Source organism: Amblyomma maculatum, chromosome 6, assembly GCF_055883805.1.
Source record: "Amblyomma maculatum isolate TAMU_Amacu chromosome 6, ASM5588380v1, whole genome shotgun sequence".
NCBI lineage: Eukaryota > Metazoa > Arthropoda > Arachnida > Ixodida > Ixodidae > Amblyomma > Amblyomma maculatum.
In genome coordinates, this window is record NC_139349.1 from 130105224 (window position 1) to 130132516 (window position 27293).

Below are 27293 nucleotides of genomic sequence, written 5' to 3' on the forward strand. Positions count from 1 at the left end.
GCATCAATCGTGACGTCTTATCTACATTTGCCGGACCTTAACATTTCAAGTGAGAAATGTTCCCTTGTGGCGTTCACACGAAACCCAATGTCACACTACATCATATCTATAAATGGGAAAGCCATTCCCTATAAAAAAAAGCCATTGCTTCCTGGGAGTTGTCATCGACAGGAATGTCTCGTGGAGCCCACATCTGAACGACATGAAAAAGAGACTACTTGCTATTGTCCATGTTCTCTCCTTCCTCGGGGAATGTCTTGGCGCGCATCAGTGCACTCGATGCTACAGCGTTATCGATCATTTTGTATGGAGTACAAGCGGTACAGCCTTCCGCTATTCAACAACATCAAGAAGACGAACATTCTTACTCTCCAAAGTGTGTAAGCGCAAGCTCTCTCCATCAGCCTCGGTTTGCCCAAATGCGCCTCAACAGCAGCAACTGTTCTTCTAGCCGGGGAACTTCCTGTCACTGCCTATTTTGCTGTCGAAACCCTGAGAACACACATTAGACACCTCGCACGAGTTCCCAATCACCACCTGGCAAATCTCCCAGCAACTAGACCATGTACTGTCTTTTCAAAAATCATTGAAGTTCACCGCGCTTGTCTTCTCTTGCAGTGCATCCCTGCTTCAAGACAGTGCGCACCCATCTGGAGCCTGCATGAACCTCAGATTCACATTTAAATTCCTGGCATAAAGAAGAAAGCTGGGGTACCAACGCCTGCCTTGCAAAAAATGATGCTGGACCACCTTAATTCTAAGCACAATCGCCGAATACATGTGTACACAGATGGCTCAGTTACGTCAGTCAGCTCCGCGGGGTCAGCGGTAGAACTAGCAAGGTCCATTTTGATAAAGCTAAAGAGTACACATCTCACCTCTTCGGCTGATACGGAACTAGCTGCCCTACGAGCTGCAGTCGAATACATTAGCCAGGAACTCCGCCAAGAATGGTCAGTTTTCACTGACTCGAAAGCAGCCCTTCAAGGTATGCAAGCGGCACTACGCTACGGTTTAAATGAACTCATAGCAAATATCCGCATGCTGCACAGCGCCGCAATATCCAAAGGTCATGACATCATCTACCAGTGGTTGTCAGAACACTGTGGCATTGCATGAAATAACCAGGCGGACGACGCTGCCCGTTGTGCCCACAACGACGGACGTCCAGTCCAAATTCCGTTAACGAGAGCCGGCGCAGCGAGCCGACTTCTCTGTTTGGCTGTGGAGCTGACACATTCAGCGTGGAACACCGGAGAGTTCTCCAACCGTCGCCTCAAAGCATTGGACCCCGGACTGCGCCTGCGTATTCCCCACCACACAACAAGTCGTGAAACAACGTTACTCTGCCGCCTATGGCTTGGCATTGCTTTCGCAAACAAATACGCCTTCCTGATCGGGATGGCTTGTGAAGGATGTGGTGTTGACGAAACGATTGATCACCCCCTTTGGAGGTGACCAGTTTTTGCAACTGAAAGACATGCGCTGCGTACTGCATTGGATCGTCTGGACGCTCACCCCTTAACGGAAGGAAAGATCTTGGGACCATGGCCACAAAAGTCATCTGCGCTCAAAGCCTGCAAGGCACTTCTCTTTTTAAGAGAAACTAGCCTGATTGACAGACTGTGACTTTCTACCTCCTCTCATTTGCTTCCCTCCACCTTTAATACGCCCATTCTCCTTCCCCAGTGCAGGGTAGCCAACTCGAAGTATTTCTGGTTAACATCCCTGCCTTCCGCATGCCTTTTCTCGTCGTCCTTCTCCTCCTCTTCTTTACAAAATCTTGTTAGATTGGGTCTGTGATAAGTTATCGCAACTGGAAGGATCCTAGTGTGTGCGCGTTTTCTTGGAGTCATGCGATTTCGGATTTAATATTTTCTAGACACTTTTTTTTCTTTTTCATGCAGTTGCACAATGGTGTACCAATACAGGAAACTGGGTGGTCTGACAGGATATATTTTTGGAAGCGCAAATAAAATGAATGCAATTACGTGCGTGGACGTTCATATTGTTATTCGTGTGGACAGTTAATTTTCATAGCGCACGCAGTTCTGGAAAAAGAATTAATTGAAAATCAGTGTGAATGGTGTCATAACAGCCACTGGCACTGTTCTGACCACTACATGCTGAACTAACGCTGTTGATTTGTAGCATGGAATGCAAATATTTATTTTTTTTTCTTGGATAAAAGCCCGTTTTCAAATGTCTAGAGAAATAAATTTTCGAGCATTGAAAGTGTATTAAAAAACAAAACGGCGAATAGTGACAAGCTTTAAAATTAATTTGAATACATTTCAGTTTTCGCACAGCATAAATGCATAAGTGCAGCACTTTGCCCGTGACTGCACGCTAAGCACTTTGATGTATACGAGAAAAGTGATACAGTCACCCTCAAGTTAGGTGATTCGATAGTCGCCGGCTTTGACAGATGGCAGTTGCCTTGATTTCCATGTGGAGGCATCGTGAAGACCACATACCTAATTCTTTTATAAAACTGATGGTCGATCCAAACTTCCTGAATTTCGTGAGACTGAGGAACCTCCTAGATACACCAAGATGCATGATTACGACGGAGGAAAATAATAATGTTTCATGACATACTTTATTCTTTTCATATTTTTGGCAGCATATGAGTCCGACTTAGAATTAATGCTACATTTACCAAAAGGTGCTCCTGAACCTCACACAGTCTATTATAAAAGAAAACCTCACACCTCATGGCTCCGGTCCACACCACCAAGCAACTATCTGCGATAGGCTTGATCTCAGCTCTTTATTACGATCAAATGAAAGAAACGGAGGCTCTAATTTGCGTATCGGATAAGGAACAACATACTGGAGTTTGTTTTAATTGGACATCCCTCGCAACGTTGCGGTGTTGGTCTCATGGTTGTTACCGGTAACAAGAAGAGTGTGAAATCCTGCCTTGTCCCGCATTGGTGATATTGAGAATCATACTGAGCAGCTCGTCATATATGATAGTTATTTTAAAAGGTAACCGACTGGATTAGCTTAAGATGGGGACAGCCCCTTTACTACAAATCAAAGGAATCTGGCTATGCTTCATCGGTACCCTTATAGTTAGCACAACTCGATTCCCGAACAGGTTGTTTATCCGACTATCATAAATGATTTCCTGCTCGATCGGCATTTTTCTACTGATCAGTCTACACTAGGGTTCATTTTTTGACTTCACACGTTCCCTTTCTAGCTGCACTGCTTAGGTGCAGCTCATGACTCTGGTTGGAGCTTTTTGGCACAGTACTTTAAGAAGCTTTATTCCACGCACTAAATTGTATCGTTTAGAGGATTTTGCTTTTCATAGAAAATACTCTTCAGTATTGCCTTTGCTCATGTTGGTCTTAGTTTCTCGAAGTTCATGACCTGTAAAGAACAAATTTCGCGGTCTTGTAACCATCTAATGCATCATTGGGTAAGTTCACTGCAGCCTGCACAGCTGGGTAATCTTTGTAATACTTCAGATATTGTCGGACTTCTTTCTGACTTTCAAGTAGCTTTTGCAGTCACTCAACAAGTATTCAGCTTGGATTACAAAACGATGAACTCTTTTTTTAGTATATTCCGAAAAGCGAGTTGAATCGAATGACATCAGACACACGCCACCTTCATTCATCTTTGTCTTGTATACTACTATATCCAAGTACACGCCAAAAGCATCGATTTCCACTCCATCTTAAACTTCTTCCGTTTTCAGTATCCACATCTGAATGCAGACATGTCTCTTCTGTATTCATTCACATGACGTGCTTTCTAATATACCGGCCATCTGACACTTGAGAATGTCAGCCTGTACGTGAAAAAAAGCGTTCTCTGTGGAAGTCACTGTCGGCTTCTATGTGGATCGAAGTGAAACTGCGTCGGTACTCCGATATGTTTGAGCAACTTGCGCCTCGTTCCTTCTCCATAATCTTCCTCATTGAAATATAGTGAGCACGCATCATCTCTTTAGCTCGGATGTCACTGGCTGCTTTTGTATCTTGCCGCGATGCGTTCCGAAGACAAGCCTCCCAAAGGTTTCGGCGATATTCCATGGTAACAAAGTTCCAGGTTTCTTGCAGGTTTTCAATTGCAACGCTGCACACATTTTGGTATTAATGGAACTCCTAGGAGGATGTGGAAGAAAACGTAGCTTACATGGTCGCACTGTATGTGAACGAGAGCTTAACCAAGAACGGTCTTTCGATGGACGAGCATGAACGACAGTACACTGTTTCTGACTATTCGCAAGTGCGGCTTTCATGTACACCCGAAAAGCTCAGACATTAATATTTCTTGAGCATACATTTGTTTGGACACACGCACATGAGCTTGGTGAAGTTGCAACAGAAACTTTAAGCAACTTAAAGGAAATAACTTTAACTTTAAGGAAATAAAAATGAAATGAATGCAACGCAAGGGAAAAACCCATAAAGTCAAACTTTTCCAGCTCTCCGCCACACCGGCTTCCCGGGAGCCTTCACTAGCCTTCACCGATGAGTAGGCTCTTTAGTGGCCAGAACTGTAAACTGCGGGGCCACACGCTTCCCTTTGTCCGCTCCGCGACTCGACAAGCCTCTCCTCGGGAGATCTAGCGGCCGCGCGTATGCAATGAGGCAAATGGACAGATAAAATCGAATGCTGGGAATATTCTTGCCTTTAAACGGCATCACGCATCACTAAAAACGCATAACGATGATTTGCGCACCCTTAATCAGAAGGTGGATGCTTTACTTGACGACGACGATGCAGCAGAAGACTTCGCCTCTGTGCTTTAGCTTTAAGACACTGACCTCCTCGGATAACCCATTGAGACCCTTCAGGCTTCTACGTCTTGCCGCGGCCAGACGTTTCATCAAAGTAGCTGTAGAGCTCCCTGCAACTGCTTCATCCTCCTCATTGAAAGCAGCTGGATTGAAGAATTGAAGAAAATTTCCAGTGCATCTGCAAACAACATGACCGAGCAGAGCACATGGCCATTGATAGGGAGGTGAAAAACGGCCTGTGTTGCACAGGAGCCCAGCTCACATTGACACGAAAGGGAAGCTCACGCTGGATAAACAATGCTTCCATCAGGCAGTAATTTTTCAAACTATTCGAAGGGTGCAACTACCAAGAAAGTTAAGATGCCCTCCTTCGGGGTAGAGTTCACCTGTCGACCAGCGTGGACAAGACTTCAATCGTGTCAGAACACAGCAATCATCGAGGCTATTTTGGATGGAGTTGAAGGAAGCACTTTAAAGACTGAACCACTGGCCACTGAAGCACCACTCGTTTTGACCGCATATTCTATCGTCAAACGTAAATAGAAGCAACTCGAAAAAGCCGCCACCCTTATATCAATACCCGACTTCTCGTTACTCTCGAAAACTTCTAAAGCGTCAGAAGACGCCCGTTACACCCCGACATCGCGCGGAGAAAGCGATTGGAGTACGAGTTTGTGGCGCACCAAGTTGTCGGGGCGCACCAAACGGCTGCCGTACTGATCCGCCCACTTCAGATGGTGCGCATTTCAGTCAGGGACCAACTCAGAGGGGGTTCTTCAGACTGCGGAAGGGGTCTAGCAAGGAATAGACTTCGAAATATAGGTTTTCTAGAAAGAGTGTTCGCGGACGCCGAGAGACGTCTTCTAACGGGTGCCCGTTGGAAGTCGCAAGAAAGAAAGCTATAAAAAGAAATTCCTCAATGGATCACTGCAAGCAGAAATAGGCTGTGATCGCGACGGCAAACCAAGACTTACTCGAAGAGTTCTGTAGTGCAGTCGTCCAAGAGAAAACGTGAGAGCGAGACGCCGTAGCACGGATTCTAGACAACACATCAGCAGATGTAGGCACTTCGGAAGAGGCCGAGGTGAAAACCGAAGAGCTCACCTCCGATTTTATTAAACATTTACAAGAAGAGAGCCGTGTAACCCAGAAAGCGCTTATGCAGAGCCCACAGTTCCTGAAGGAAACGAGTTTTCTAAAAACATGGTAATATTGTCTCTGTTTTATAACCACAGAAAAAAAAAAGCGCCAGTGTGCAGGAAAATTACGATGCTGTAGACTGCTCAGAGCGTTGATTTGACAGCTCCAGCGTGGAACTCACCTTGTGCCGCAGCTTCGTAAGTATTAAGTAGCCTTAACAACTGTACCAGAACCACGTCTCACCCAAGGCCGAGGAGTGTGTTAAAGATTTTCATGGGCTTGCGAGCGGTCTGTGGTGGAGGACAACGAGGATTGGACAGTGTCACGCGAAGAGAACTGAGCCCCATATTGGCAGTCTAGGTATAGATGTGCATTTCTTGAAAAGTGTAAGGATTGCGTTTGACTGCGGTTGCACATGAACCCATTTTATTTTTCCACATCACACAAGCAAACGGGTGTTAGTAGAGGCTACCCCGTTTTATATAGAAAGTGGCAAGCCCAACAATAATGTTTTTAAAGAAACGAAAGCTTAAATAACGAAGATAGTGTTGTTAGCCACATCGAAAACAGGAACCAGGAGGGGTGTGCAATGTCGATGGAATGTTGTCCGAAGTTCGTCCTCCCCTTCACGATAAAAGACACAAATCTTTTACCTCGTAGAATTCCTAGAAAATAAACAAAGCGTAAAGTTATCAAACAAAGTAAGCTAGAAAAATGACACCTTTTAAGAAATTTTGTGCATGCAGCAAAATTTGTGGAGGTTTGGGGGAGATTACTGCGATAACGTGTATGCTAAGAAGACCAATCTTTATAAATGGTCGAGCAGAGATCGGTAGATTGGAAGAAAGGTTATTGGCAAGCGTCTACACATAGAGAGCCAGCAAATATCAGTGTTTTTAGGTACAGAACAGAGAAATAGTAGAATAGAAAGGAAGGGAGGTTAACTAGGGGATGCCCAGTAGGCTACGTTACACGTGGGAGGGGAACAAAGGGATAAAAAAGAACGATAGAGCGTCAAGAAAGTGACTCTATCATATTTCCAAATCTATAGTAAAAGGGGGTAACGGACGTATACTTAAAGTCTAGAACTCAACCGCGAGTCCTTTAAAAAATTTAGGAGCGCCTTCACTGTTTTAAATCTGATGAAGACGTCGTCCAAGGGCCCAGAATCTTAGCTTGTGTCAGAGGGCGAGAGTCCGAGCGGGCAAGTGTAGTAGCCAGGAAGGCACGCTCACGTTCAAACTGAAGGCAGTCATAAAGTATGTGCGCAATCGTTTTATCACATCCACACTGCTTCCAGGTTGGAGTCTGCCATTCCGATAAAATGGGAATAGGCGTTTGTAAACGCCTCCTAGCCACAGGCGACACAACATTGTAGCATCACAGCGGGGGAGGCCGAATGGTATCTGCCGTTGAAGTGTGTGGCAAAGGTGTGCGAGAGGGAGGTCCAGCCTTCAGGCGTAGACCACAATTGCCTAGTCTAGTTTCCGGCGTGCAGTCGAAAGAAGGTGTCTTGGTGCATCGGCTCTTGTCAATGGTATCTGGACAGTTTTAGTTGTATCGTGAGCCGATCGACCAGCATCGTCAGTTAAGTCATTGCCAACAATTCCACTATGGCCTAGCAGCGACTGGAAGATGATTTTGTGACCCTCTTGTGGTGCCTGGTGTGCAGATGTCGTATTTCCGCTATAAGGTGCTCATGGTTGCCATGGCTCAAGACCGATTGAAGAAATTGTAGGACAACTTTAGAATAACAGAACACAGCCAATTTTTGAAGGAGTTGTTCGGAGATATACTCTTGGAGTTCACCTCCAGTAGAGGTAGTTTTAGGCGAAATTAGATGGTAATTGTTTGCTTGTCTCGCAGGAACGACGATGGCGCAGGAGGAACTAGTAGGGGTTACCGAGCCATCAGTACAGACGTAAGTACTGTCCCAATAGTCATTGTGTAGCATGAATAGTGTCAGTTGCTAAAAAGCTGGACATGATAAATTAATTTCTCCGATATTCCCGGAATAGCAAGACGCACACATGGGAGCCGCAGATACCATAGTGGCGACGGAGGTCGTTATGCCGGATTGAACTGTTTTGGGATGGTTGACTGGTTCGTTGCTGTCACCTTTGGAAATACCGAGTGTGTCTCTGCAGAGGCATCTGTGCAAGATGATGCTTTGCAACCCTTGAAATGTGTCTTAGTGCGTTCTGAAGGAGTCCAGAGCAATATATATCGAAAGTGGATGGTCTCTGGCGAGTGCAATACTCCCCAATGTTGATGGGCACCGAGGGAGGCCTACGGTTGTCCGAAGGGCTGAGCCTAGACTGCCTAGAAGGCACGTAAATATTTCTTGCTCGCGTTTGAAAGTATGGGCGCACTGTGGCGCAGGAACCCTAAAAATAGTGCTCTGTACAACTGCAGCATTAGCTGTACTGACTTGATTTTCCGCCAAGAATGCAGAATAAGTGAGCGATGAACTGGTGCGTTGCTATGACCTTTGGAAATACCAAATGTGGTCTCTGCAGACCCTACTGAAAAAACTGTAAGGGGCAATAACCTCACATTTTCTCACACAGTCTCACTCAATTCACATAAGAAATCACGTACAAGTCGCATATAATTGCATAAGCTCTCATAGTTTCTTGTACATTATCATAAACTATGTACGATATTTTATGATAATGATGTGCACTGTATGAGACTCTATGCGATTAAATGAGATTTTATGAGGTTATTGCCCCGTAGAACTTATGGTTTTTCAGTAGGGGAGGCATCTGAGCAAGGTGATGCTTTGCAACCCTTGAAATATGTCGTATGTATATTGCTCTGGACTCCTTGCGAACGCACATACGACATATTTCAAAGGTTGCAAAGCATCACCTTGAGCATATGCCTATGCAGAGAGCACATTCGGTATTCCAAAGGTGATCGAATAGGGTGCAATGCAGGTTCCATGATAGACTGTGGTCTATCAGAACCTATAAGAAATGATGAGATTTGTAGTAAGAAATGTTATGACTATCGATGCATACCGAATATGGATTCATAGATTTGCATGTAAATACTACTAGTACGCACTTTTCTGGTGAAATGCTGAGAACGTGCTTCTGAAACTAAGACGAAGATAAGGCTGCCCGTTGAAGGTTTCCATGCACCTGGAGACGTGTCACAGAGGAGGCACAAATGCAGATGTCATCGGCGTTCATGGGTATTTTGACGATAGAAAGGAGGTTCTCTGAGAGGCCGATGAGCGTTAAATTAAACACAGTAGGGCTGATCACACCACCCTGGGGCACGCCATGGTAGGTATAATACGCTGTAGTCTAGCTACCTTTACAATGAATAAAAAATTGATCTTGTCAGATAGCTCTCTATCCACGGACAAATCCGACCACCAATGCACACAGCTTCAAGCGTATCAAGGATGGCTTCATTGACCACGTTGTCGTAGGCACCTTCAACTTTAAGAAAGTGTGCCACGGAGAGACGTTTCATTCGGATCCGTTGTTGAACCTTGGCCACGAGGTCAACGACGCTGTCAGTAGAGGAGCGACCCCGCCGAAAACCGGCCATTGCTTTGGAGTATATTTTTGTAGTACTCAAGGAAGCACTAAAGGCACGTCAAAACTATTCTTTCCATAACCTTTCTCACGTAACTGGCGAAAGCTATTGGTCTGTTAGACATGAGCTTGAGAGGAGATTTCCCTAGTGTTAGTGCCTAGTAAAGAGCAGAGACATTAGTCTGCCAACCAAGATCCGTATAACCCGTGCTATGGTCTTTCCAGTTGTGATGTATGGATGCGAGAGTTGGACTGTGAAAAAGGCTGACCGCCGAAGAATTGACGCGTTTGAATTGTGGTGCTGGCGAAGACTCTTAAGAGTTCCTTGGACTACCAGAAGGTCAAATCAGTCGATATTGTCGACCATAAACCCTGACTGCTCATTGGAGGGTCAAATTCTAAAGTTAAAGCTCAGCTACTTTGGTCATCTGATGAGAGAAGAGGAGTCGCTGGAGAAAGATTTGATGTTGGGAAAGGTTGAGGGTCGCCGGAGAAGGGGTAAGCAGCGAACGCAATGGTTAGATGGCATTCTCGAGGCATTGCAGATGAAGCTAAGTGATGTTAAGAAGATAGTGAGAGACCGGAAAGCGTGGCGTGACATGGTCCATAGGGTCACGAAGAGTCGGACACGACTGAACGCCTGAACTGAACTGAGTAGAGGTATCAGCCTACTAATGTGGTTATAATGTTTGAGGAGCTCTTCTAGCGCGTCCCTGCCAAGATGGCACAGCGCAGTGTGTGTGACTCCGTCTGACCCTGGTGAAGACGAACGCATACATCTTGCAAGAGCAGAGCCGAATTTCTCAAGAAAAAAAATGACATCCATCGATGATTCCCGTAAGGCAGGAGGAACACGTTGGGAACCCGAGGTAGTCGTCGCACCCGCAATTTTCTTATAGAATTCATTTGCTACTTCAATCTGTTTACGTTCTTGATATATAGCCAAAGCACAAAATGGCTGTCTTTGTTGTGGACATATACGAAGGTCCCGCACAGTACGCCAGATAAGGGACATGGGCTTTTGAGGGTCCAATGTTTGGCTGAAAGACTTCAAGCGCTGGTCTGCCAGTTCATCTATTCTTCACTTGATATCTTAAGGCGAAAGCCTTTCTAGGTATATGGAACGAAATCCTATGCGCGAAAGTTGTGCGCGAGATCTATCATATTCCGCGAGATGTGTTCTTGTCTAGGGTTCCTGCCATTTGCAACTCCACATTTGAACGCGCACCAAGGAACGCCACATGACAGGAGCGATGGTGTGCAGTCCAAACACGCTTGCCGGAGAAAGTGTGACGGGTACGGCGTCTTTCCTTTCCTTTAAACCAATTATAAGTTGCAGTGCAACGAACGCCGATATGTGGCAACCGATGAGAAGGAAATTATAGGAGAGTAAGGGTAGGCTTTCGCCAGTCTTCTCTTAAGATACATCTGAGAGACCCTCTAATTTTCTTCTGCGTACGCCTGGCCGCTCTCAGATCAGTTAAGCACTTGGTTCGTCTGTGTCGTCTTTCTGCTCGCCCCCGAAGAGCACGGAGGCATTCTAGTTCGACGTCAAAATGGCTGCGTATTTTAGATGACGAGATGTGATTACTAGCAACAGTCATAGCATTTGCTATAATGTCCTCTAATCTGCCAGTGAAGGCTGCTTTGCACGCCTCCTCCACATGCTTTTGAAATACCGTCCAGTCGATGTGTATGATCTTAGCTGGGGCGGATGCACAAGGTCCATTTAATATTTTGAGTTAAGGAGGGATGTGGTCACTCCTAATTCACATCACAAAACCAGTGAACACACCGGTGCAAAGACCGAGAAACTAATTTAAGGTCCAGGCAAGTGCTGTAGGAACAGCCACCTAGGTAAGTCGGACTGTCGTCCTTCAGTATATATAGATATCATTATCGGAAGTAAATAGGTCAGATTCCTTCTTGTGCCGTTGGTTCTGGAAATTCCTAATAGTAAGTGGTGAGCGTTCAATCGTCTAAATATCCAAGGAGCCCTAGTTGCCTCCATGAGGACCTTCAGCCTTTCACAGTCTCAAATAAGTGGAGGGAGACACATATGCTGCAAACAAAGTTAATTGTAACGTTTTTGTCTTCACTATGAAACATGCGTACTGATTTTCATTATGAGGTGGGACTAGGCATCAAACGTATACGTCATATTAGTGCAGGTGTACACCAAGACGTTTTTGGCCTCTCCACACTTAGGAGCGAAAAAAAGATTCGTACCTAGAGAGCCCGATTGCTTGAGTTAAGCTAGGCTCGCAGATGACCAATATCGGGAAGTAGTTGACGAAGACGTATTGCCGGAAACTTGAGATTCGCGACTTCAGGCCTCTTGCGTGCCACTGGAAAAGCGCGGCTGCTCTGACTTCCTCACGAAACGCTGGAAATTGGCCAGCCATTGTAGTTTAAATATCCTGAAGTGCTGGACCGAGGGAGTCCAGCACCACTAATACGCTTCGAGCAGGTGGAGATTGCAGAGCCTGTAGTAGAGGTTGGATGGCGTTGACTACCACCCTTAAGATTACAAGGGGTTGGAGATCTTGCTCCGGGAGCCCGCACGAGTGGCGGATGTGCTCGATGATGAGAGCTTACGTCGAAGTGCCTCTGGGGGATTTAATGGTGGTGGTGGTGTAATTTTCTAGGTAGGACCTGCAATGTACAGTATAAGATCTTACAAAATATAGTTGCATTTTTATAGTCCACGTAATAAGCAGGACAATCTTATTTGCATTATGCAGGTTGCTTATATGTATGCTAGAAAACGCGTTTCCAGAATCTCTTAGATGCTAAATTTTACAGAAACCTATATTTGTGTCAAATCTGTCAATTTTTTGCAGTTAACTGAAGTAATAGCCAAGTGTCTTCTGGTGAGGCTGATCATAGCACGTTGAAGACTGCACAGTTTAGGCCACGTGCTACCAATGTTTACGCTAGCTTACAAAACGCAAGAAGACGGCTTATATAAGACTGGTACATGCAATATATGCTTATTACCTTCTCATAAAGCACTTTCACGGCTTTCTTAGAAAAGGCTTGCTGCAGACGTTCAATGCTTGAGTCGAGTTGAATACCCGAGGTTCCATTGATGTTTCCGAATAGGGAGAATCTTAGCGCCACTTTTCCACCCAAGGTAGCCTGTTGGGAGCAAGTGGCCATGTCAGTCACCCTATATCGAAATCAATCAATCAAATCACAACAGTCTTTGTTTTGACCGGATGATGATTACAGTTCGTAGCGCTCCATGCGAACGAGTGGGCTAAAGGTGTGCAAAAACTCTGAGCCACGATGGTGTCCTGCTGTCAAGTCGGTGCCCGTAAACTTGCCATTATGCTCACGAGTGGGAGCTGCATTTATGCCTTACAGCTACGTTTGCATTATCTGCAGAGGTTTCGAACTACCGTATATGCGCAAATAAGTAGCGCCGAACTGCATATGACTCCATCCCCTATTAACGTTTCTCACCTGAACCTGAGGCAGAGTCAGACAATTTATCTCTAAGCCCTTTTAAATAAAAATACGCGGTTCTAAGAACATAAGGTTGTACAAAGGAAAAATAGGCAAAGGTGATAACTTGGATAAAAAATTCCTCTTGAAAAGTGCTATAAAATTCACCAGCCATGGAACTGAATTCTTTGGATGGAGTTGAGACCTTGGGTTTATAAAATAATTTAATAATGACAATGATGGCAGCGCCTGCGAAAACTCGACGAATTAAAAAAGAATGGCAAATTTTATATTTACGCTTTTATATTTACGTAAATACCTTCCAGTCTGTTGCAGCTTTCACATGAAGAATTGGTATTCTGGCAGTGTTTGTAAGGACCTTCTGAGCAGCGAAACGAAAGCCCGGCCTCTTGTACACTTCGTCTAATTTGGCTTTGTCTGCAGAATAAAAAAATGGGATATGCAGCAGTGTTACGTTCTAGGCAAAACATGTTCATCAGCACAGTTATATAAGGTATTTGTAAACGTCAAAGTCGGCGCCTGTATTATACGACACTTCAAACATTTCTTCTTTGCTATATATGTTACATATATTAGTTTCATAACGTGTGCAAGGTAAAGGGTTGAAGCTTTACAGTAGTCACCGTAGATATTGATCTAGATCTGCAGGGATTGAAAGAAAATGGGGTCAGTGTTCAGCTTTATAACATCAGGATCCTAAAACGAGACAGGAAATGGTTACGAAAACACTCGCACTAGAGATTTAAAGCTCTGAAATGTCCGTTGACTTCATTTTCTTGTGAGCACGAGGTGCACGAGGTATTCTTCCTGGTGGAATTGCATAAATGCGACTGAAAACAACACGAGTTTGGAACAGTTTGGGTGACATAGCTAACACATCTTGCGAAGTGCTTGTTTATATGCTCCGTATGAAATTATTCGATATACTACACTCTAATGGTCGTGAAACAAAAAACAAAATGCTAACGTGTTGGTTCTTCGTTCGGTGATTTAAACGACATTCATAGTCAAGATAGCATAAATCAGAGCATTTCTTCTAGTTCAGTGCTTACTTGGTGTGGGGAAGAGTTTATAGAATATATAATTTGATTTCGTGTTTACATCTCAAACTGTTATAGAGTAAATTGCAAAGTCACGTCAATATAAAAGCTGATAAGCTTTAGGTATTTATTTGGAAATTATTTCATAATATAATATGAGCATCAAATTTTATCTAAATAATTTTTTTCGGACGTATGATATGTCTGTAGTGAAGTCATTTTGAACTGTGCTATAGCGATAACACAAAATTGTCTGCATGAAAGGTGGCTGTTCAGTTTCATATTGTAGGTATCTGCTTACTGCTTGCTTTAGATGCTCTTAACCACGCGGAATGGGCAAACTACAGTGAGACAGAAGAAGGTGCTAGGAAGCCAGTTGCATGGTTCTTGTTCTTTCGCGCATGGTTCTTGAACGAACTATAGTCCATGCATTCACAGAAGAAATTGGTACCAAAATAAAATGATAGATACTGGGAGGTGGTTTAAGAGCAGGCTTGTCATAAGTTATTCTACAGTACCATTTGAGGTGCGACAAATAATTTTGGTTCGAAAGCACCGTTCAAGCATCCTAGCAAATTTTGATAAAAATGCGTTTAGACACCCGTTAAGCACTGTTATCGATTTGCAAAAGCTGCTTAATGCTAGTTTACCTTATACCCACGATGACCATTACCACAGTATTTGTATATGCAGGTGGAAAAACTTTTCGTGAGGATGAATGGTATAGAGTTTGCCCATATTGTGGTACCAAACAAGCAGAATTAGCGAAGCGCTGATTTTTACTATGACTAGGTACTAGTCCAACAAAGCAGTTTTTCTACTCTTTATGTTAAGCATGCAAGCAGTCGAATATGCTAAGTAGGCTCGTGTTAGTAAAAAGACTACATTAATGATTTTGTCGTCAAGTTCTATTGCATATGATTAATTCACGTTGCCTTCATTAACATGTGGACAACTTTTAAACTGGTAATTTTCACAACGTATCGAAAAGATTCAGAGTAGCACACGAATAGAGCCATAGAAGCTGTACATATGCTGCAATTACAAGCAGGCTTTTTTTTTGGGGGGGTAGCGGAATTGATGGTATTCCAGCTGAGTTGCTTCAAAACCTCAACCACGACGCTGTTAACACTCTGCATACATTATGTCAGAAGATTTGTACAACCCTGCAGTGGCCACAGGATTGGAGGAGGTCAGTTTATATCCCCATTCCAAAAAAAGGCAGTGCCAAAGATTGTTCCAACTACCGCACGATCGCGCTTATTTCGCATGTTAGCAAGGTGATGTTGAAAATCCTCCAAGGTAGGCTGCAGCAGTATGTGGATTGGGAGCTTCCGGACGTGCAAGCTGGGTTTCGCAAGGGCAGAGGAACTAGAGATCAAATTGCCAACCTTCGCTGGGTCATGGAGAAAGCAAGAGAGTTCCAGAAACCCATTTACTTCTGCTTTATTGATTATGCGAAAGCGTTTGACTGCGTAGATCACAGTAGATTGTGGCAAGCTCTCCAAGAGATGGGAGTTCCAATTCACCTCATCTGTATACTCAGAAACCTGTATGAAGGGCAAGAGGCCACAGTCAGAACTGGGCATGGTCTTACTGATTGGTTTCCGATTGAGAAAGGGGTGAGGCAAGGCTGCATATTGTCGCCCTGCCTATTTAACCTATATGCAGAGTGCATCATGAGGAAGGCCGGTCTGGACGAGTCTTCAGCTGGAGTGAAGATTGCTGGAAAACGTATCAACAACCTTAGATATGCGGATGATACCACTTTAATGGCAGAAAGTTAAGTGGAACTCAAGAGACTTCTGATGCGCGTACAAGAAGAGAGTGAGAAGTTTGGGCTTAAACTGAACATTAAAAAGACAAAGATCATGGCGTCTTGCCCTATCAAGTCCTGGAGCATCAATGGACAAGAAGTGGAAGCTGTGACAGATTTTCTGTTCTTGGGCTTCAAGATTACCTCGGAAGGAGACTGCAGCCATGAAATTAGGAGACGCCTGCTTCTGGGAAAGAGAGCAATGGTTAGCCTTGACCGCCTAGTAAAGAGCAGAGACATTAGTCTGCCAACCAAGATCCGTATAACTCGTGCTATGGTCTTTCCAGTTGTGATGTATGGATGCGAAAGTTGGACTGTGAAAAAGGCTGACCGCCGAAGAATTGACGCGTTTGAATTGTGGTGCTGGCGAAGACTCTTGAGAGTTCCTTGGACTGCCAGAAGATCAAATCAGTCGATATTGTCGACCATAAACCCTGACTGCTCATTGGAGGGTCAAATTCTAAAGTTAAAGCTCAGCTACTTTGGTCATCTGATGAGAAGAGAGGAGTCGCTGGAGAAAGATTTGATGTTGGGAAAGGTTGAGGGTCGCCGGAGAAGGGGTAGGCAGCGAACGCGATGGTTAGATGGCATCCTCGAGGCACTGCAGATGAAGTTATGTGATGTTAAGAAGATAGTGAGAGACCGGAAAGCGTGGCGTGACATGGTCCATAGGGTCACGAAGAGTCGGACACGACTGAACGCCTGAACTGAACTGAACTTTCAACATCGAAGATTTCAAAATATGCCCTTCTATAGACGTTTTGTGGCTTAGCGGTCACTCCCATGCGTAGCCTGATCAAGTCGTTATAAAAGGAATAAGGGGTCACAGATATTCAACAATATTTGTTTGCTTTTCTATTATCATTATTTCGTTCATTTCTGGCATAAACTGCATATCAGACAATTTATGTGGCGCGTGGTGACTTTACGTCTAGCGTCCGCGCTCATCAGAATACTTTTATTTGCTACATCACCTATTGCAAATATGCGTTCATTATATGCAGCAAATAAATCCAGCAGTGGTAGCTCCTTGCGCGCCGGTACACACCAGCCCATCTCGGGCACGGGTTGCCTTGCACTAATCAGAACAGCCTAGCAGACGACGCACTCTGCCAGCAGAAGGATGTCATCCCATTTATCTTCTGGCGCAGCGGCGTCGGGCAGACAACGGTCGTGCGATGCTGTTAAAGAATTGACCGGATGTGCACATGCCATCGGTTAGAATCCCTATCGCAAACTATACTTCAATTCGACTGATAAGTGCATGATAAATGGCAGGCGAAATGATATGATAGCACAATGAACGCTCACGAAGAACTGTTGCCTTACCATTTTGATGCGAAATCACGAGATAGTTTTGGCATCACTTCATGCTAACATTTCTTGCTGATGTCACTTGTGAGAAAAGTAAGCCTTTCGCCTTTAAAGGTTTATGCTCGCTTTCAAAAGATGAAAAGTTAGGCCATGGTAGCGATGCGTGTACTCGCCAATGGTCGCAATCAGGACGGCCATCGATTTCAGACGCACGCTATTAAGGAATAACCGCGATACTTTCCGATAACGTACTTGAAGTACCCCCCAGATAAACTGAGTGGTCGTAATTTCCTTTCGCAATAGTTTTAGAACAATCTGGGAAGCATTTTGCAAAGCTTCATTTTATTTGCCCTTAATGTAAATCGTGAAGAAACCGATGTGAGATCGGCATCTATTCCGGACAAAAGACGTGGACTATGGTCCGCCAGTTTGTCCGCACAGCTGCTGCTTATTTTGCTCTCGCAAGACCAAATTGGCACTTGTAAAACTTTCCAAATGTGCCGAATTTGCACTCTACAGCGCTCTGTCATAAGTCGACGTCACCACCGGGTCGCCTGTGCCGCAAGTGTATGGAGCGCATTTGCACTTTGCACAGGCACCTGGCGTGATGAGTGTGCTCCTGAATTGTTCGATCAGCCTGACTTCATACCCAACGATCTATGCGACTGGGATGAGCGTTGAGTCGCACAGACCCCAATTAAACACGATCTAAATAAAACCTTACAAATACTGCCCCAGATAACGTTTTACGCAGGAAAGTGATAAGACAGCCTGCTGACCGCAATAAGCAAAAGCAGAAAACAAACACAGAAGATGGTCTACATTCACGCTCCTTCCAAGTGAAACAATTTTAGTAGCTACAGCGATGACAAGTGTGTACTTCTCATTAATCTTCTGAGGAAGGTTACTAGATTAATTCGCGGTTAACCGACCTTGACGCTGAAAGTGTACTGGCCGTTCTGCACGGGTACTAAGACGTTGTTCGAAGCTAGCAATGATATTCGGATTCGAAAGACTGCCGTTGTGCTCCATGACACTTTCGAATCATATTTATAATCTCGGCGCTCACTGTACTCTGTTTCGCGACGATTCGCAGCGGGACCTGGTGCAACAAGGATGGCGTGCATGGCTGTGTAGAAAAATACGGCATAGTAACACTGTCTTGCTGTTGTGTCGTCCTGATTGGCCCAGGCCTCCCTTACATTTCGTATGCCGCAAGCATCTTGTGACGCGAAGTATTGCTTTATTGGAATTGCTGCTGACGACATCGAGTTTCGCTTTGCTCGCTCGATTTTAGTGTGTACACACAAGCACACAACGACGACTTCGGCTGTCACTGTAGTGGTATTAACCGAGAAAGAAGTGATGACGACGAAAGAATATTCGCCTTGGTCTCTTTATGCATGCGTTATCCGCATAAGAAATAACCTAAGAATTATCGTACATTCAATATTTGCTCACTTCAGCATCCACCTGCTAAACAAGGTTTTAAAATTCTTAAATTTTAGTCGATATAATAGGCCTTCCGCAACGAGTGGACGCCTCAAGTCCTCAGTTGGCGATTGGGCAGGGAGAATTCACAACTTTCAGTGAATACAAATCACAGTCCAGTGTAGTTATGCCAACAGTGACATGAAATAAATTAATACCGACATCGCGTGACGCGCACACAATGAATTGTAACCGCATGTGTGACCAGGGTTGCCGATCAGTGCTGTAGGCCGCTAGCAGCAGTTACTGCCATCGGTCGTGGATAACAACGTAAGATGTTTAACTGAATTTTGGCGGTCACCGAACATTACTATGAATAATGTGATTTATTATGAAGTGTTAGTAGCATCACAGCAAGAGGGGACCATTAGCGAAAAGAGCAGCATCTGTGCGCGATATCGGCAGTGATGTTGTCAACCCTTTCTCAAGAGAATGATAGCTTGGTACCAGAAAGGGTACAGACACTGAAAAAAGAAAACGGTTTGAGAATGTATACGTAAAGCGGAGCTCGAGAGTCCTATCAACCAAGTGAGAATTAGCTGTATATAGGCCTAGGAAAAATTCATTTTCTTTAGCGAACTTTCCCATGGTTTGTGCCGACGATTACCAAACAGCCCAACAACAAGTCTTACTGGTGCATAGCTGTTTGTATACAGCGATACATACAATAGAACTTAAGTGCAATCGTTCTCGTCAACTCATCCCTGCAGAACAGTTTGTTCTGCCGCGGTAAATTCTCATCAATGTTCTAATCTTCAGACAGTCCATTAGTGAGCCCTTGCGCTTGTTGGTAATGGTACAGCATAAGCGATTAGGAGATACCAAAATAAGCAGCTGCCGTGCTGAAGCGGCCGCACTGCGTAGCTGTGAGTGCGGTGAAGGGATGATGACCTGTACTTGGTCATTGAAGGCTAAGTAGTCCCATTTGGACGACCTTCGGAAATTTGGGCGGTTCCTGCGGTAATCTGTTGATTTAAATGTCACTCGGAGATAAGTCCTTTGAAACGATTTGTATCAAAGAGCACGTTCTGCTGTCGAGTCGAGTAACATTGGGTTTGAATGAATTTCAACAGCAAACGTTCAAAGATGAATTTTGACCTACTTATTTTTTTCCGTGTGTAGACGGTGCTTCACTGGTATAATTCGCTTTATTCCTAGGAACGAACAGAGTGACAACATATTGCGCATAACATCTAACACACTTAATATTCGCTGTTTTTTTGTCTTTGAGAATTTTTTCTTTACCAGGTACAGTTGTTAATGGGTTGTATATGTGGAGAATTAGGTCGGAGTTAAATGTCAACGCCCGCTATTCTCTATCAATCGCTAGACATTATGCTAAGCTTCGCTGTGCCATTTCCCGATGAGCTGTTTTTATTAATGTTCGCCTAGGGCCACGGAGCCGATGAGGCCATTTTAAATAGAGAAATGAGTGATTTTTTGAACATCATCTAAAAATGAAAGCGGTTAAAGAAACATGGGGATGAAAAAAAAAAGCATATATAATTGTAACCTCAGTTTCCAACTGGCAGAGAGAACTTGATGTTAAGCTGATTTTTATATTTCAGGCTTTTGAAACGACTGACATGGATAATTAAAAAGAAAGCGCATTTTGAAATCAAACCACAAGTAAAGGCTGTGATGTTTAGAAGTTCAGTGCACCTAAATATTTCCTCCTAGAAGTAATAATCTTCTATATCTTTTAATAGCTACGAAGAGCAAAGCGTGTACCTACCCTTAAAAGTGAGCAATACATTCCTCACCAAAGTAGATTCCGGATAACATGACGAAATGTCGAAATCCTGCAGTTCTACCATTTGAGAAGGCGCTCTGTTGATATCGAAGAAGTGAAACGATATTGTTTCGCCAGCTTTGACTGCAAGGAGTGATGCATTGGACACCTGAAATAAAAAAAGGAAAAAAAAAGAGCTTGACCTCCGCAGGCATACTTAGTTAAGAGCGTTAGCTTGTATGTTAGAGAATTTGAAGCTACATCCTGAATTTTGTAACTGACACATACGTCATGAAGCAACGATTCGTTTGGTACCAACCGCGCCTCTCTACAACCACTAGTTCGCCCACCACGGCCCCCCGAAGGTTGCCCCCCACACGGTTTCGATGACCAAAGGTCGCCTGTGCGAATCGGTGGCACATGTTAGGATTCAACTCAAAAAACATTTCTGTGTGCCATATGGTGCCAATTCGTTTCGTTTGACAACACTCAGAACACTGTATCTAAATAGGGTAGACCACAATTCTATCACAAATTGTAATTGTAGGTGGTGGCACACGCACCCATTTCCAGGTGCAATATATAAGGTCGGTCGATAGTACACCAGTAGTAGGCAATGCAGCGATGGTGGTGGAGCCTCAGTGACATGGCTTTGAGGAATCATGATGCCACATATGAGGGACCAGGTGGTGGATTCCATTGTATAGTTGGTTACGTGGTTGCTAAAAACATTTGCAATGCTGTAGCCATGGTTCCGTCACTTGAGCGCCATCTTGAATCCGAAAGCGAGGCAGAAACAGACGAGAAACCGGCAAATGTAAGTAGTAAGAGCTGACGCTTTTAAAAAAGACAGCCCGGGAATAGATAGGCTGGTTACTGTCGCAAAAGCTTTGACATTCACATCAAACAAGCAGAAGCGAGCAAGTTATGAAGAAATAATTGGATGTGCTAAGCATGGAAATTATTCCACGTATATAGAATCATATCGGCTTCTCGGGAAGCAAGTCATCAAAAATTAATAACGGAACTAGTGGTCAGGTTTTACAACGATCTATTTCCGAATACACAGTTATCCACGAAGTTGCGATACGCAATGGCAAATATTTGGAGAACACTGCAGTTCCGCCTTTACGGCTTTGACGCAACACCATCAGTGGCTGCCGTCCGTGATCTTCCTTACTCATTCACGTACAGCTGAAATGGAACAAGATTAGCACCAGTAACTTGTGATCGAAGCAGAAGTATTCCGATACGTGGCGCTACTGTTGACCTGCTTGCCTAGAGCTAGAGTGCTAAGTACATACATACATTCATTCTTTGAAGTGGGAGAGGCCGGTAGAAAGCAGCCCGAACGGAAGTATGTATCAGGGTAGCTTGTAGGTTGCTTAACCATAAAATCATGTGACGACGTTGCTGCGTACATCAGTCGATTTTATGCTTTCTTCACGTTTATTGTTCTTCTAAACGGTGTTGCCAGAAGCGCCATTTGCTTTGTCGCAATATTCCCCCAAAGCCTACAGTTTGCTGGACGTAAGCTTTAGCTGGCCTGGACGTAGGCACTGCCGCATGTTGCTTTGACAGTGCCTCGTCCGGCAATTCGTGAAAAAACTATGATAAATATATCGTTGCTGTCAACACGCCATCACAAAAAAGTAACAACAAAACGAAATAAACTCAACCGTGGCCTTAGCCACTTCGGAACATGACTCTGCCTGTAAGGAGCAAGTTCGCTTCGCTTTAAAAGGAAATATTTCGGATGCTTTCGGGCCATCGTCGAAATGACCAGCTTTCTCCCCGTCAATTTGCTTTCGTAGATGGAATGTGCTTGGCACTCTCGCTTACGTTGAGCACGGCAGCAGCAGTGCCGCGTATCACAATTTTTCTGCTGTGATCACGGCTCACTTGTGCTTATCTTTTTCCATTGCAGCATGCACTTGTTTTGATACTCCCATAGTCGATATTACATTAATTTGCGCTCTTAATACATGTCACACATACTCATTAGGGTACAGTCGTAAGCTATATTTTCTCAAAAGACCAAATGCAAAATACACAGCCCCGCTTTAACGAAGCGTGGTCTAGGGAGAGCGCGCCTGACTTGACATCCAGTGGTGCCCGGAGGGGTTTGATTTCGACCTCACCCTCTTATTCTAAAGGAGGTACTCGGGTTGCATCTCCTGCCGATTCGGTCATGTCGGGAGGCATCGTGGCATGAAATGACACAAATACTAGTCAGTACCCGCCATGTCCCCTCCAATTGACTCTGTAACAGACGTGCCCTCATTTCTCGCTCAGACTGACAACGCGGGATATTGTGGAGAACGGAACCTTAAAGGCTTTAGCGTTGAAAAGCCAAGTACAGGAGCGTTTTCATTATTTCTTCGACTGCTTTATTGACTTGTATGCAGATACGGTAGCCCTTCCGGGGCAAGGGAAGGAGTGTACTAGGACGAAATAAGTGTCCAATCCCCAAAATTCCAGAGCTAGGGAGGCTGGCTGGCTGTATACGGTTTAGGCAATTGAACTCACACGAGTGCTCCGTATAATCGCCAAAACGAGTCGGAATCACATTGCGAGCTTCTTCCCTCTTTGCTCTCATCCCCTTTTCCCTTGTTGTCATCGCTAATTATGTCATGTTTTCACAGTAATCGCTCGTCCGGCTGTTTTTGTCCGCTTCTATTTGTTCTCCTTTCGGTCGCTCCTTTTCTCGTTTAGAACAGAGGAGAGGGTTTTCCTCTTTTCACTTTGCCACCTGCCTGCCGTCAGAAGGCGAATGGTTTATACTCAATAAAATCGCGAATTCAATTCAAGTTAAATTAACTGATATATTTAATTGAAATATTTATTAATTTTAAGTTTTCCAATAAATAAAATTTTGTGACTCGGAGGAATAAAACAAGAACAATGGCAGCGCCGTGCTTACAACTCTCTGTAAAAAGATGGCACGTACAGAGCATCATTAATTAAATCAGTTAAATGACTTCACTGTTTCCTGAAATCTGATTCAATAGAAGTTTCAAACAGCTTTCAGAAAGCGAGCCTTTCCTAATTACTAGCTCGCGAAAAAAAGTTGCATTTAATTAGTCACCTCGCTGTCAACGCGCAGGAAAGGACGGTGCAGATCAGAAGCCTAATTTCTTCAGCGTAGCCTCAGTTTTCATCAGTTCCATTATCGCACGAGAGCTACAAACCACAAGAAAAATATCAGTATGCAAAAATATCTTGAGCATAGCGGATGATAACTTTTATCGCTTACATGCCATTAATCTCAACACACCAACTATCAACCTGGACGGGCTACATATCCTTCACATAGGTTATGGCTTCTGATGGAGGGCTAAATATCGCAAAGCGTTATTATCCACATCTCTTCAGTACCTTACCGTACAGTGAATCAAACTACGCAGCTACAGTACGTTCAGCACGGAATTTATTCCTTAATTCTCGCAGTTGAAAGATACGTGAAACATTGCCTGCTTGGCCCATTCAAGCAATGGCTTGAATTTAAAGATACAGCTTAGAGATCTGAAGTAAGTTTAAATTGTTTAATGACGGAACAAATCGCCACTTTCCTCACAATTTCTTCGCATAAACGTCGGTTACCATACCGGATGAAAACTTGTGCCCACTGGAAAACCGGTGAGTTCTCCGTGGCGTATTATCATGACATGCCGCGTTTTGGACTAGAACGCTGAGTTGTGACGTGACCGAAGATACAGTAACATGACATGACTTCGCTGGGGACCGCAACGCGTGCCTTTCGGTTGTCGACATGCGCATGCGCCGCTGGACAGTGAACGTGCGTCGTCATTCTGGCCTGGGCTCGCTGCTGTCAGCTCAAATGGCGCTGTGTTGCTTTCGAACGTTAGCTCATCGATTGCGTAGTGTGCCATTCTTGCGGAAGCTGGCCTTAACGTTGGCGCGGTTGGTGGTGGTGGTGGTAAAAACGTTTATTAAAAGAGAGAGTTACATGGATGTTGCCCTGAGGTCAGGCGTGGTGCCTTTCCCATCAAAAACACTTGGTGGAGTCCCTAGTACGCGACCCCATTGGCTTCCCCTGCCGCCATTGCTCGTTTGACCAACGCCTTTCGGACTTTCAGGTCGGAGCAGGCGAGTAGGGTTGCCTCCCAAACCTCCCTGGTGGGGTTTGGGTTGGGTGTAATGGCAGGGTTGGAGGGACACGCCCAATCCACGTGGAAGAAATCCGAATATATACATTTCCCCACAGTGTGGGCACTCCCCGGAGAAGGCAGTGTCGAAGTGTTTAAGCGACGCCGGACGCATCATGCCATTCGTAAGGAAGCGGAGAAAACGCGTTCCTCCACTCTCGGTAATCCTTTACACGGGTGGGGGTAAAGGTTTCGTTTGTTCTGATACAGTTCAGTTATATGCCTGAAAGTGTACGCCGGTGTGAACTCCTCTTCTGAGGAGGAGGGGGACGAGGTTGCCCAGTTAGAAAGCGCGCGAGAAAGCAGTTTCACAGAAATGATAGCTGCTGAACTGTTTCTACTAACCGAGCTTTCATTTCGCCACGCGTACTTGCGATCACGAGTTACTTTCGATAAACGCTAGTTTGCGCATGCGTGGTGGCTATGATGGTCAGACCCGATCTCATTTTCGTCCCCCAGTCTAGAGTGCCCACGAACATTGTTTTAGGATCCCTTTTAGGAAACTGGTCCAAGAAATGCATGCTTGAATATGGGGTCGCAGAGGTTTCAGTAGCAAAATTTTCTTTTGGATTTGCAAATGCCTACCCGTGACTGCGATGGGCTGTTGATAACTGTGTCCGCGCTGAAGATCGAAGTGAAATTCCGGGTTCACCACTGCACGGGCTTTGGGCAGCCAAATCGTTAATTTAGAAAGTAGGTGGAGCAATATCTGAAATCAACAATGAGCACTCCCACCGCTGTTCTAGAGCACTAGATGGTCTGTATGGGCAGTCGCTGAGTTGCAGCTGTCGATGACGCTCCAACGCTTTGCGCAAAGTCTGTGTGTGAGTTGTCTCGTTTACCGACGTTTTGACGAACTTTCTCATTCTGTTAACCATCAGCCATATTTCAGTGGGAAAGCGCTAATGGCTTTGGTACCCAGAAAACCCGGCGTCGGTGTACTCGTTCCTCATTTTCTCTCCACCCTTTTTGTCAGTTCCTACAACACTTGGTCGAGCTGCACTATCGCACTCCTTTATTCCTGACTTCCAGATCATTTTTCAGCCATTTACATGTGAGCTTCGATGCTTGTAATATGTTAACTTGTTTTTGACAATACGTGCATTTTTTGTGCTTGTTGTTTTTAAATTTTACTTGTTTTTTTTTTGCTTGTCAAGCATAGCCCCTGCACTCTTGTCGTTACCATATCCAACATATGTGTCTGGTAGGCTTGTAGGATTGGCTATTAACATTTTACAATGCTCAGAAACGGCCCGAAGTCTTAACTGCTCGAAGCAGGCGAATGAAAAACTTTAAAAATGAAGATTTTGCAGCGCATCGGTCCACTTCCTTCATCATTTCGACAATAATATCTTCAAATAATTCATAGCCGTCACAGAATTAAAATAGTGTTGGAGAAACTTGAACTCTTGTGTTCCTCCGCAAAATATATGTTTACATTTTAGTGAGTGGATGAGGGAGCTAGTCAAGCAGTCTTTCCAGATGTTTTTCTCCTCATCTTCCCTGCACGGACTTGATGATAAAGAGAGGTTACTAATATTATTATTATTATTATTATTATTATTATTATTATTATTAATTTTATTATTATTATTATTATTATTATTATTATTATTATTATTATTATTAGTAGTAGTAGTAGTAGTAGTAGTAGTTGTAGTAGTAGTAGTAGTAGTAGTAGTAGTAGTAGTAGTAGTAGCAGTAGTAGTAGTAGTAGTAGTAGTAGTAGTAGTAGTAGTAGTAGTAGTAGTATTTTCCTTATTTGTGCTGTAACACAAAGAGAATATGGTTGTTCCTGCGCACATTAAATAAGGACATATTGATTGATTGGTTATTAGTATATTGGTAGCAAAATTTGTGTTTCGGAAATTGCTTGCGCGCCGCATACTCCACGCCCCTGCATATATAATAAACCAGATGCCACGATAATTGAGAGGGAACAACGATGCACATTTTAAAGTTTGAAGCAGCAGCTTCTTACTTGTAATGTGTCTCAAAATGACCGCGACCAACTACTGGTCGAAATATTTTACAACTGCTTCAAGAGCTGCTGTTTTATTTGGCTATTTACAATTTGCACTGCGCATAGTAAACATTGAGTTAGTTGCACACTGTGGTGACTGCATCGCCTCTCTTGTTGTGCCCAGCTGCTAAGAGCAAGCGAAAAGCAGATGTCTTTCCGTCCTACACACATCCCAAATCCCCCGAAAGCTCTGTGTAGCGTGTCTTCGCGGCGTAAGTCGGTCAATTGGCATTTGCCCACTCATGAAAATAAAACACGCAAGCAATTTATTTAATTATGAATTACAACGCTCTCTGTCTCTGTACGTAATATGTTTCAGTACTTTTCATAGGCCGAAACTTCTACGCATGTGAATTTTTCAGCGAAACGTTGTTTTAAGAACCCTTTTACCAATCAGATTAAATGCGGATCTCTTCTCGGGTTGTTTATAATTTTCGGCAATTTTTTGTCAAAAACGCGCACCTATCGTCTTGTTTTTTCTTTTTACTGTCGTAACTACTTCGATTGAGCGAAGCTAGACGATTCCGCCGTGGCGGTGCAGTGGTCAAGGCGCTCGACTACTGTGCCCAAGGGTGCAGGATCGAATCCAGGCAGCAGTGGTCGGTTTTCGATGGAGGCCAAAAGCAAGGTCAGTACACGTTAAATGTCGACCCCAGGTGATCGAAACTTCCGGAGCCTTTCCCTTCGGCGTCTTTCATAGCCTGAGTGGCTTTGGGACGTTAACCCCATAAACCATACCGAACCATGCTAGTTTCACTTTAAAAGTGAGATTTTTGTACG

The 27293-nt window shown here is 44.3% G+C and overlaps 1 protein-coding gene across 1 annotated transcript in view; it reads right to left on the minus strand.

Annotated features, from left to right (window-relative positions):
* Window positions 1–27293, minus strand: part of LOC146186738 (uncharacterized) — a 139714-nt gene that overhangs the window by 70004 nt on the left and 42417 nt on the right. The window contains exon 10 of the mRNA XM_084607380.1: window positions 20325–20490. Within this exon, the coding sequence (XP_084463506.1) occupies window positions 20325–20490 (166 nt within the window). The remainder of the gene's footprint in view (window positions 1–20324; window positions 20491–27293) is intronic.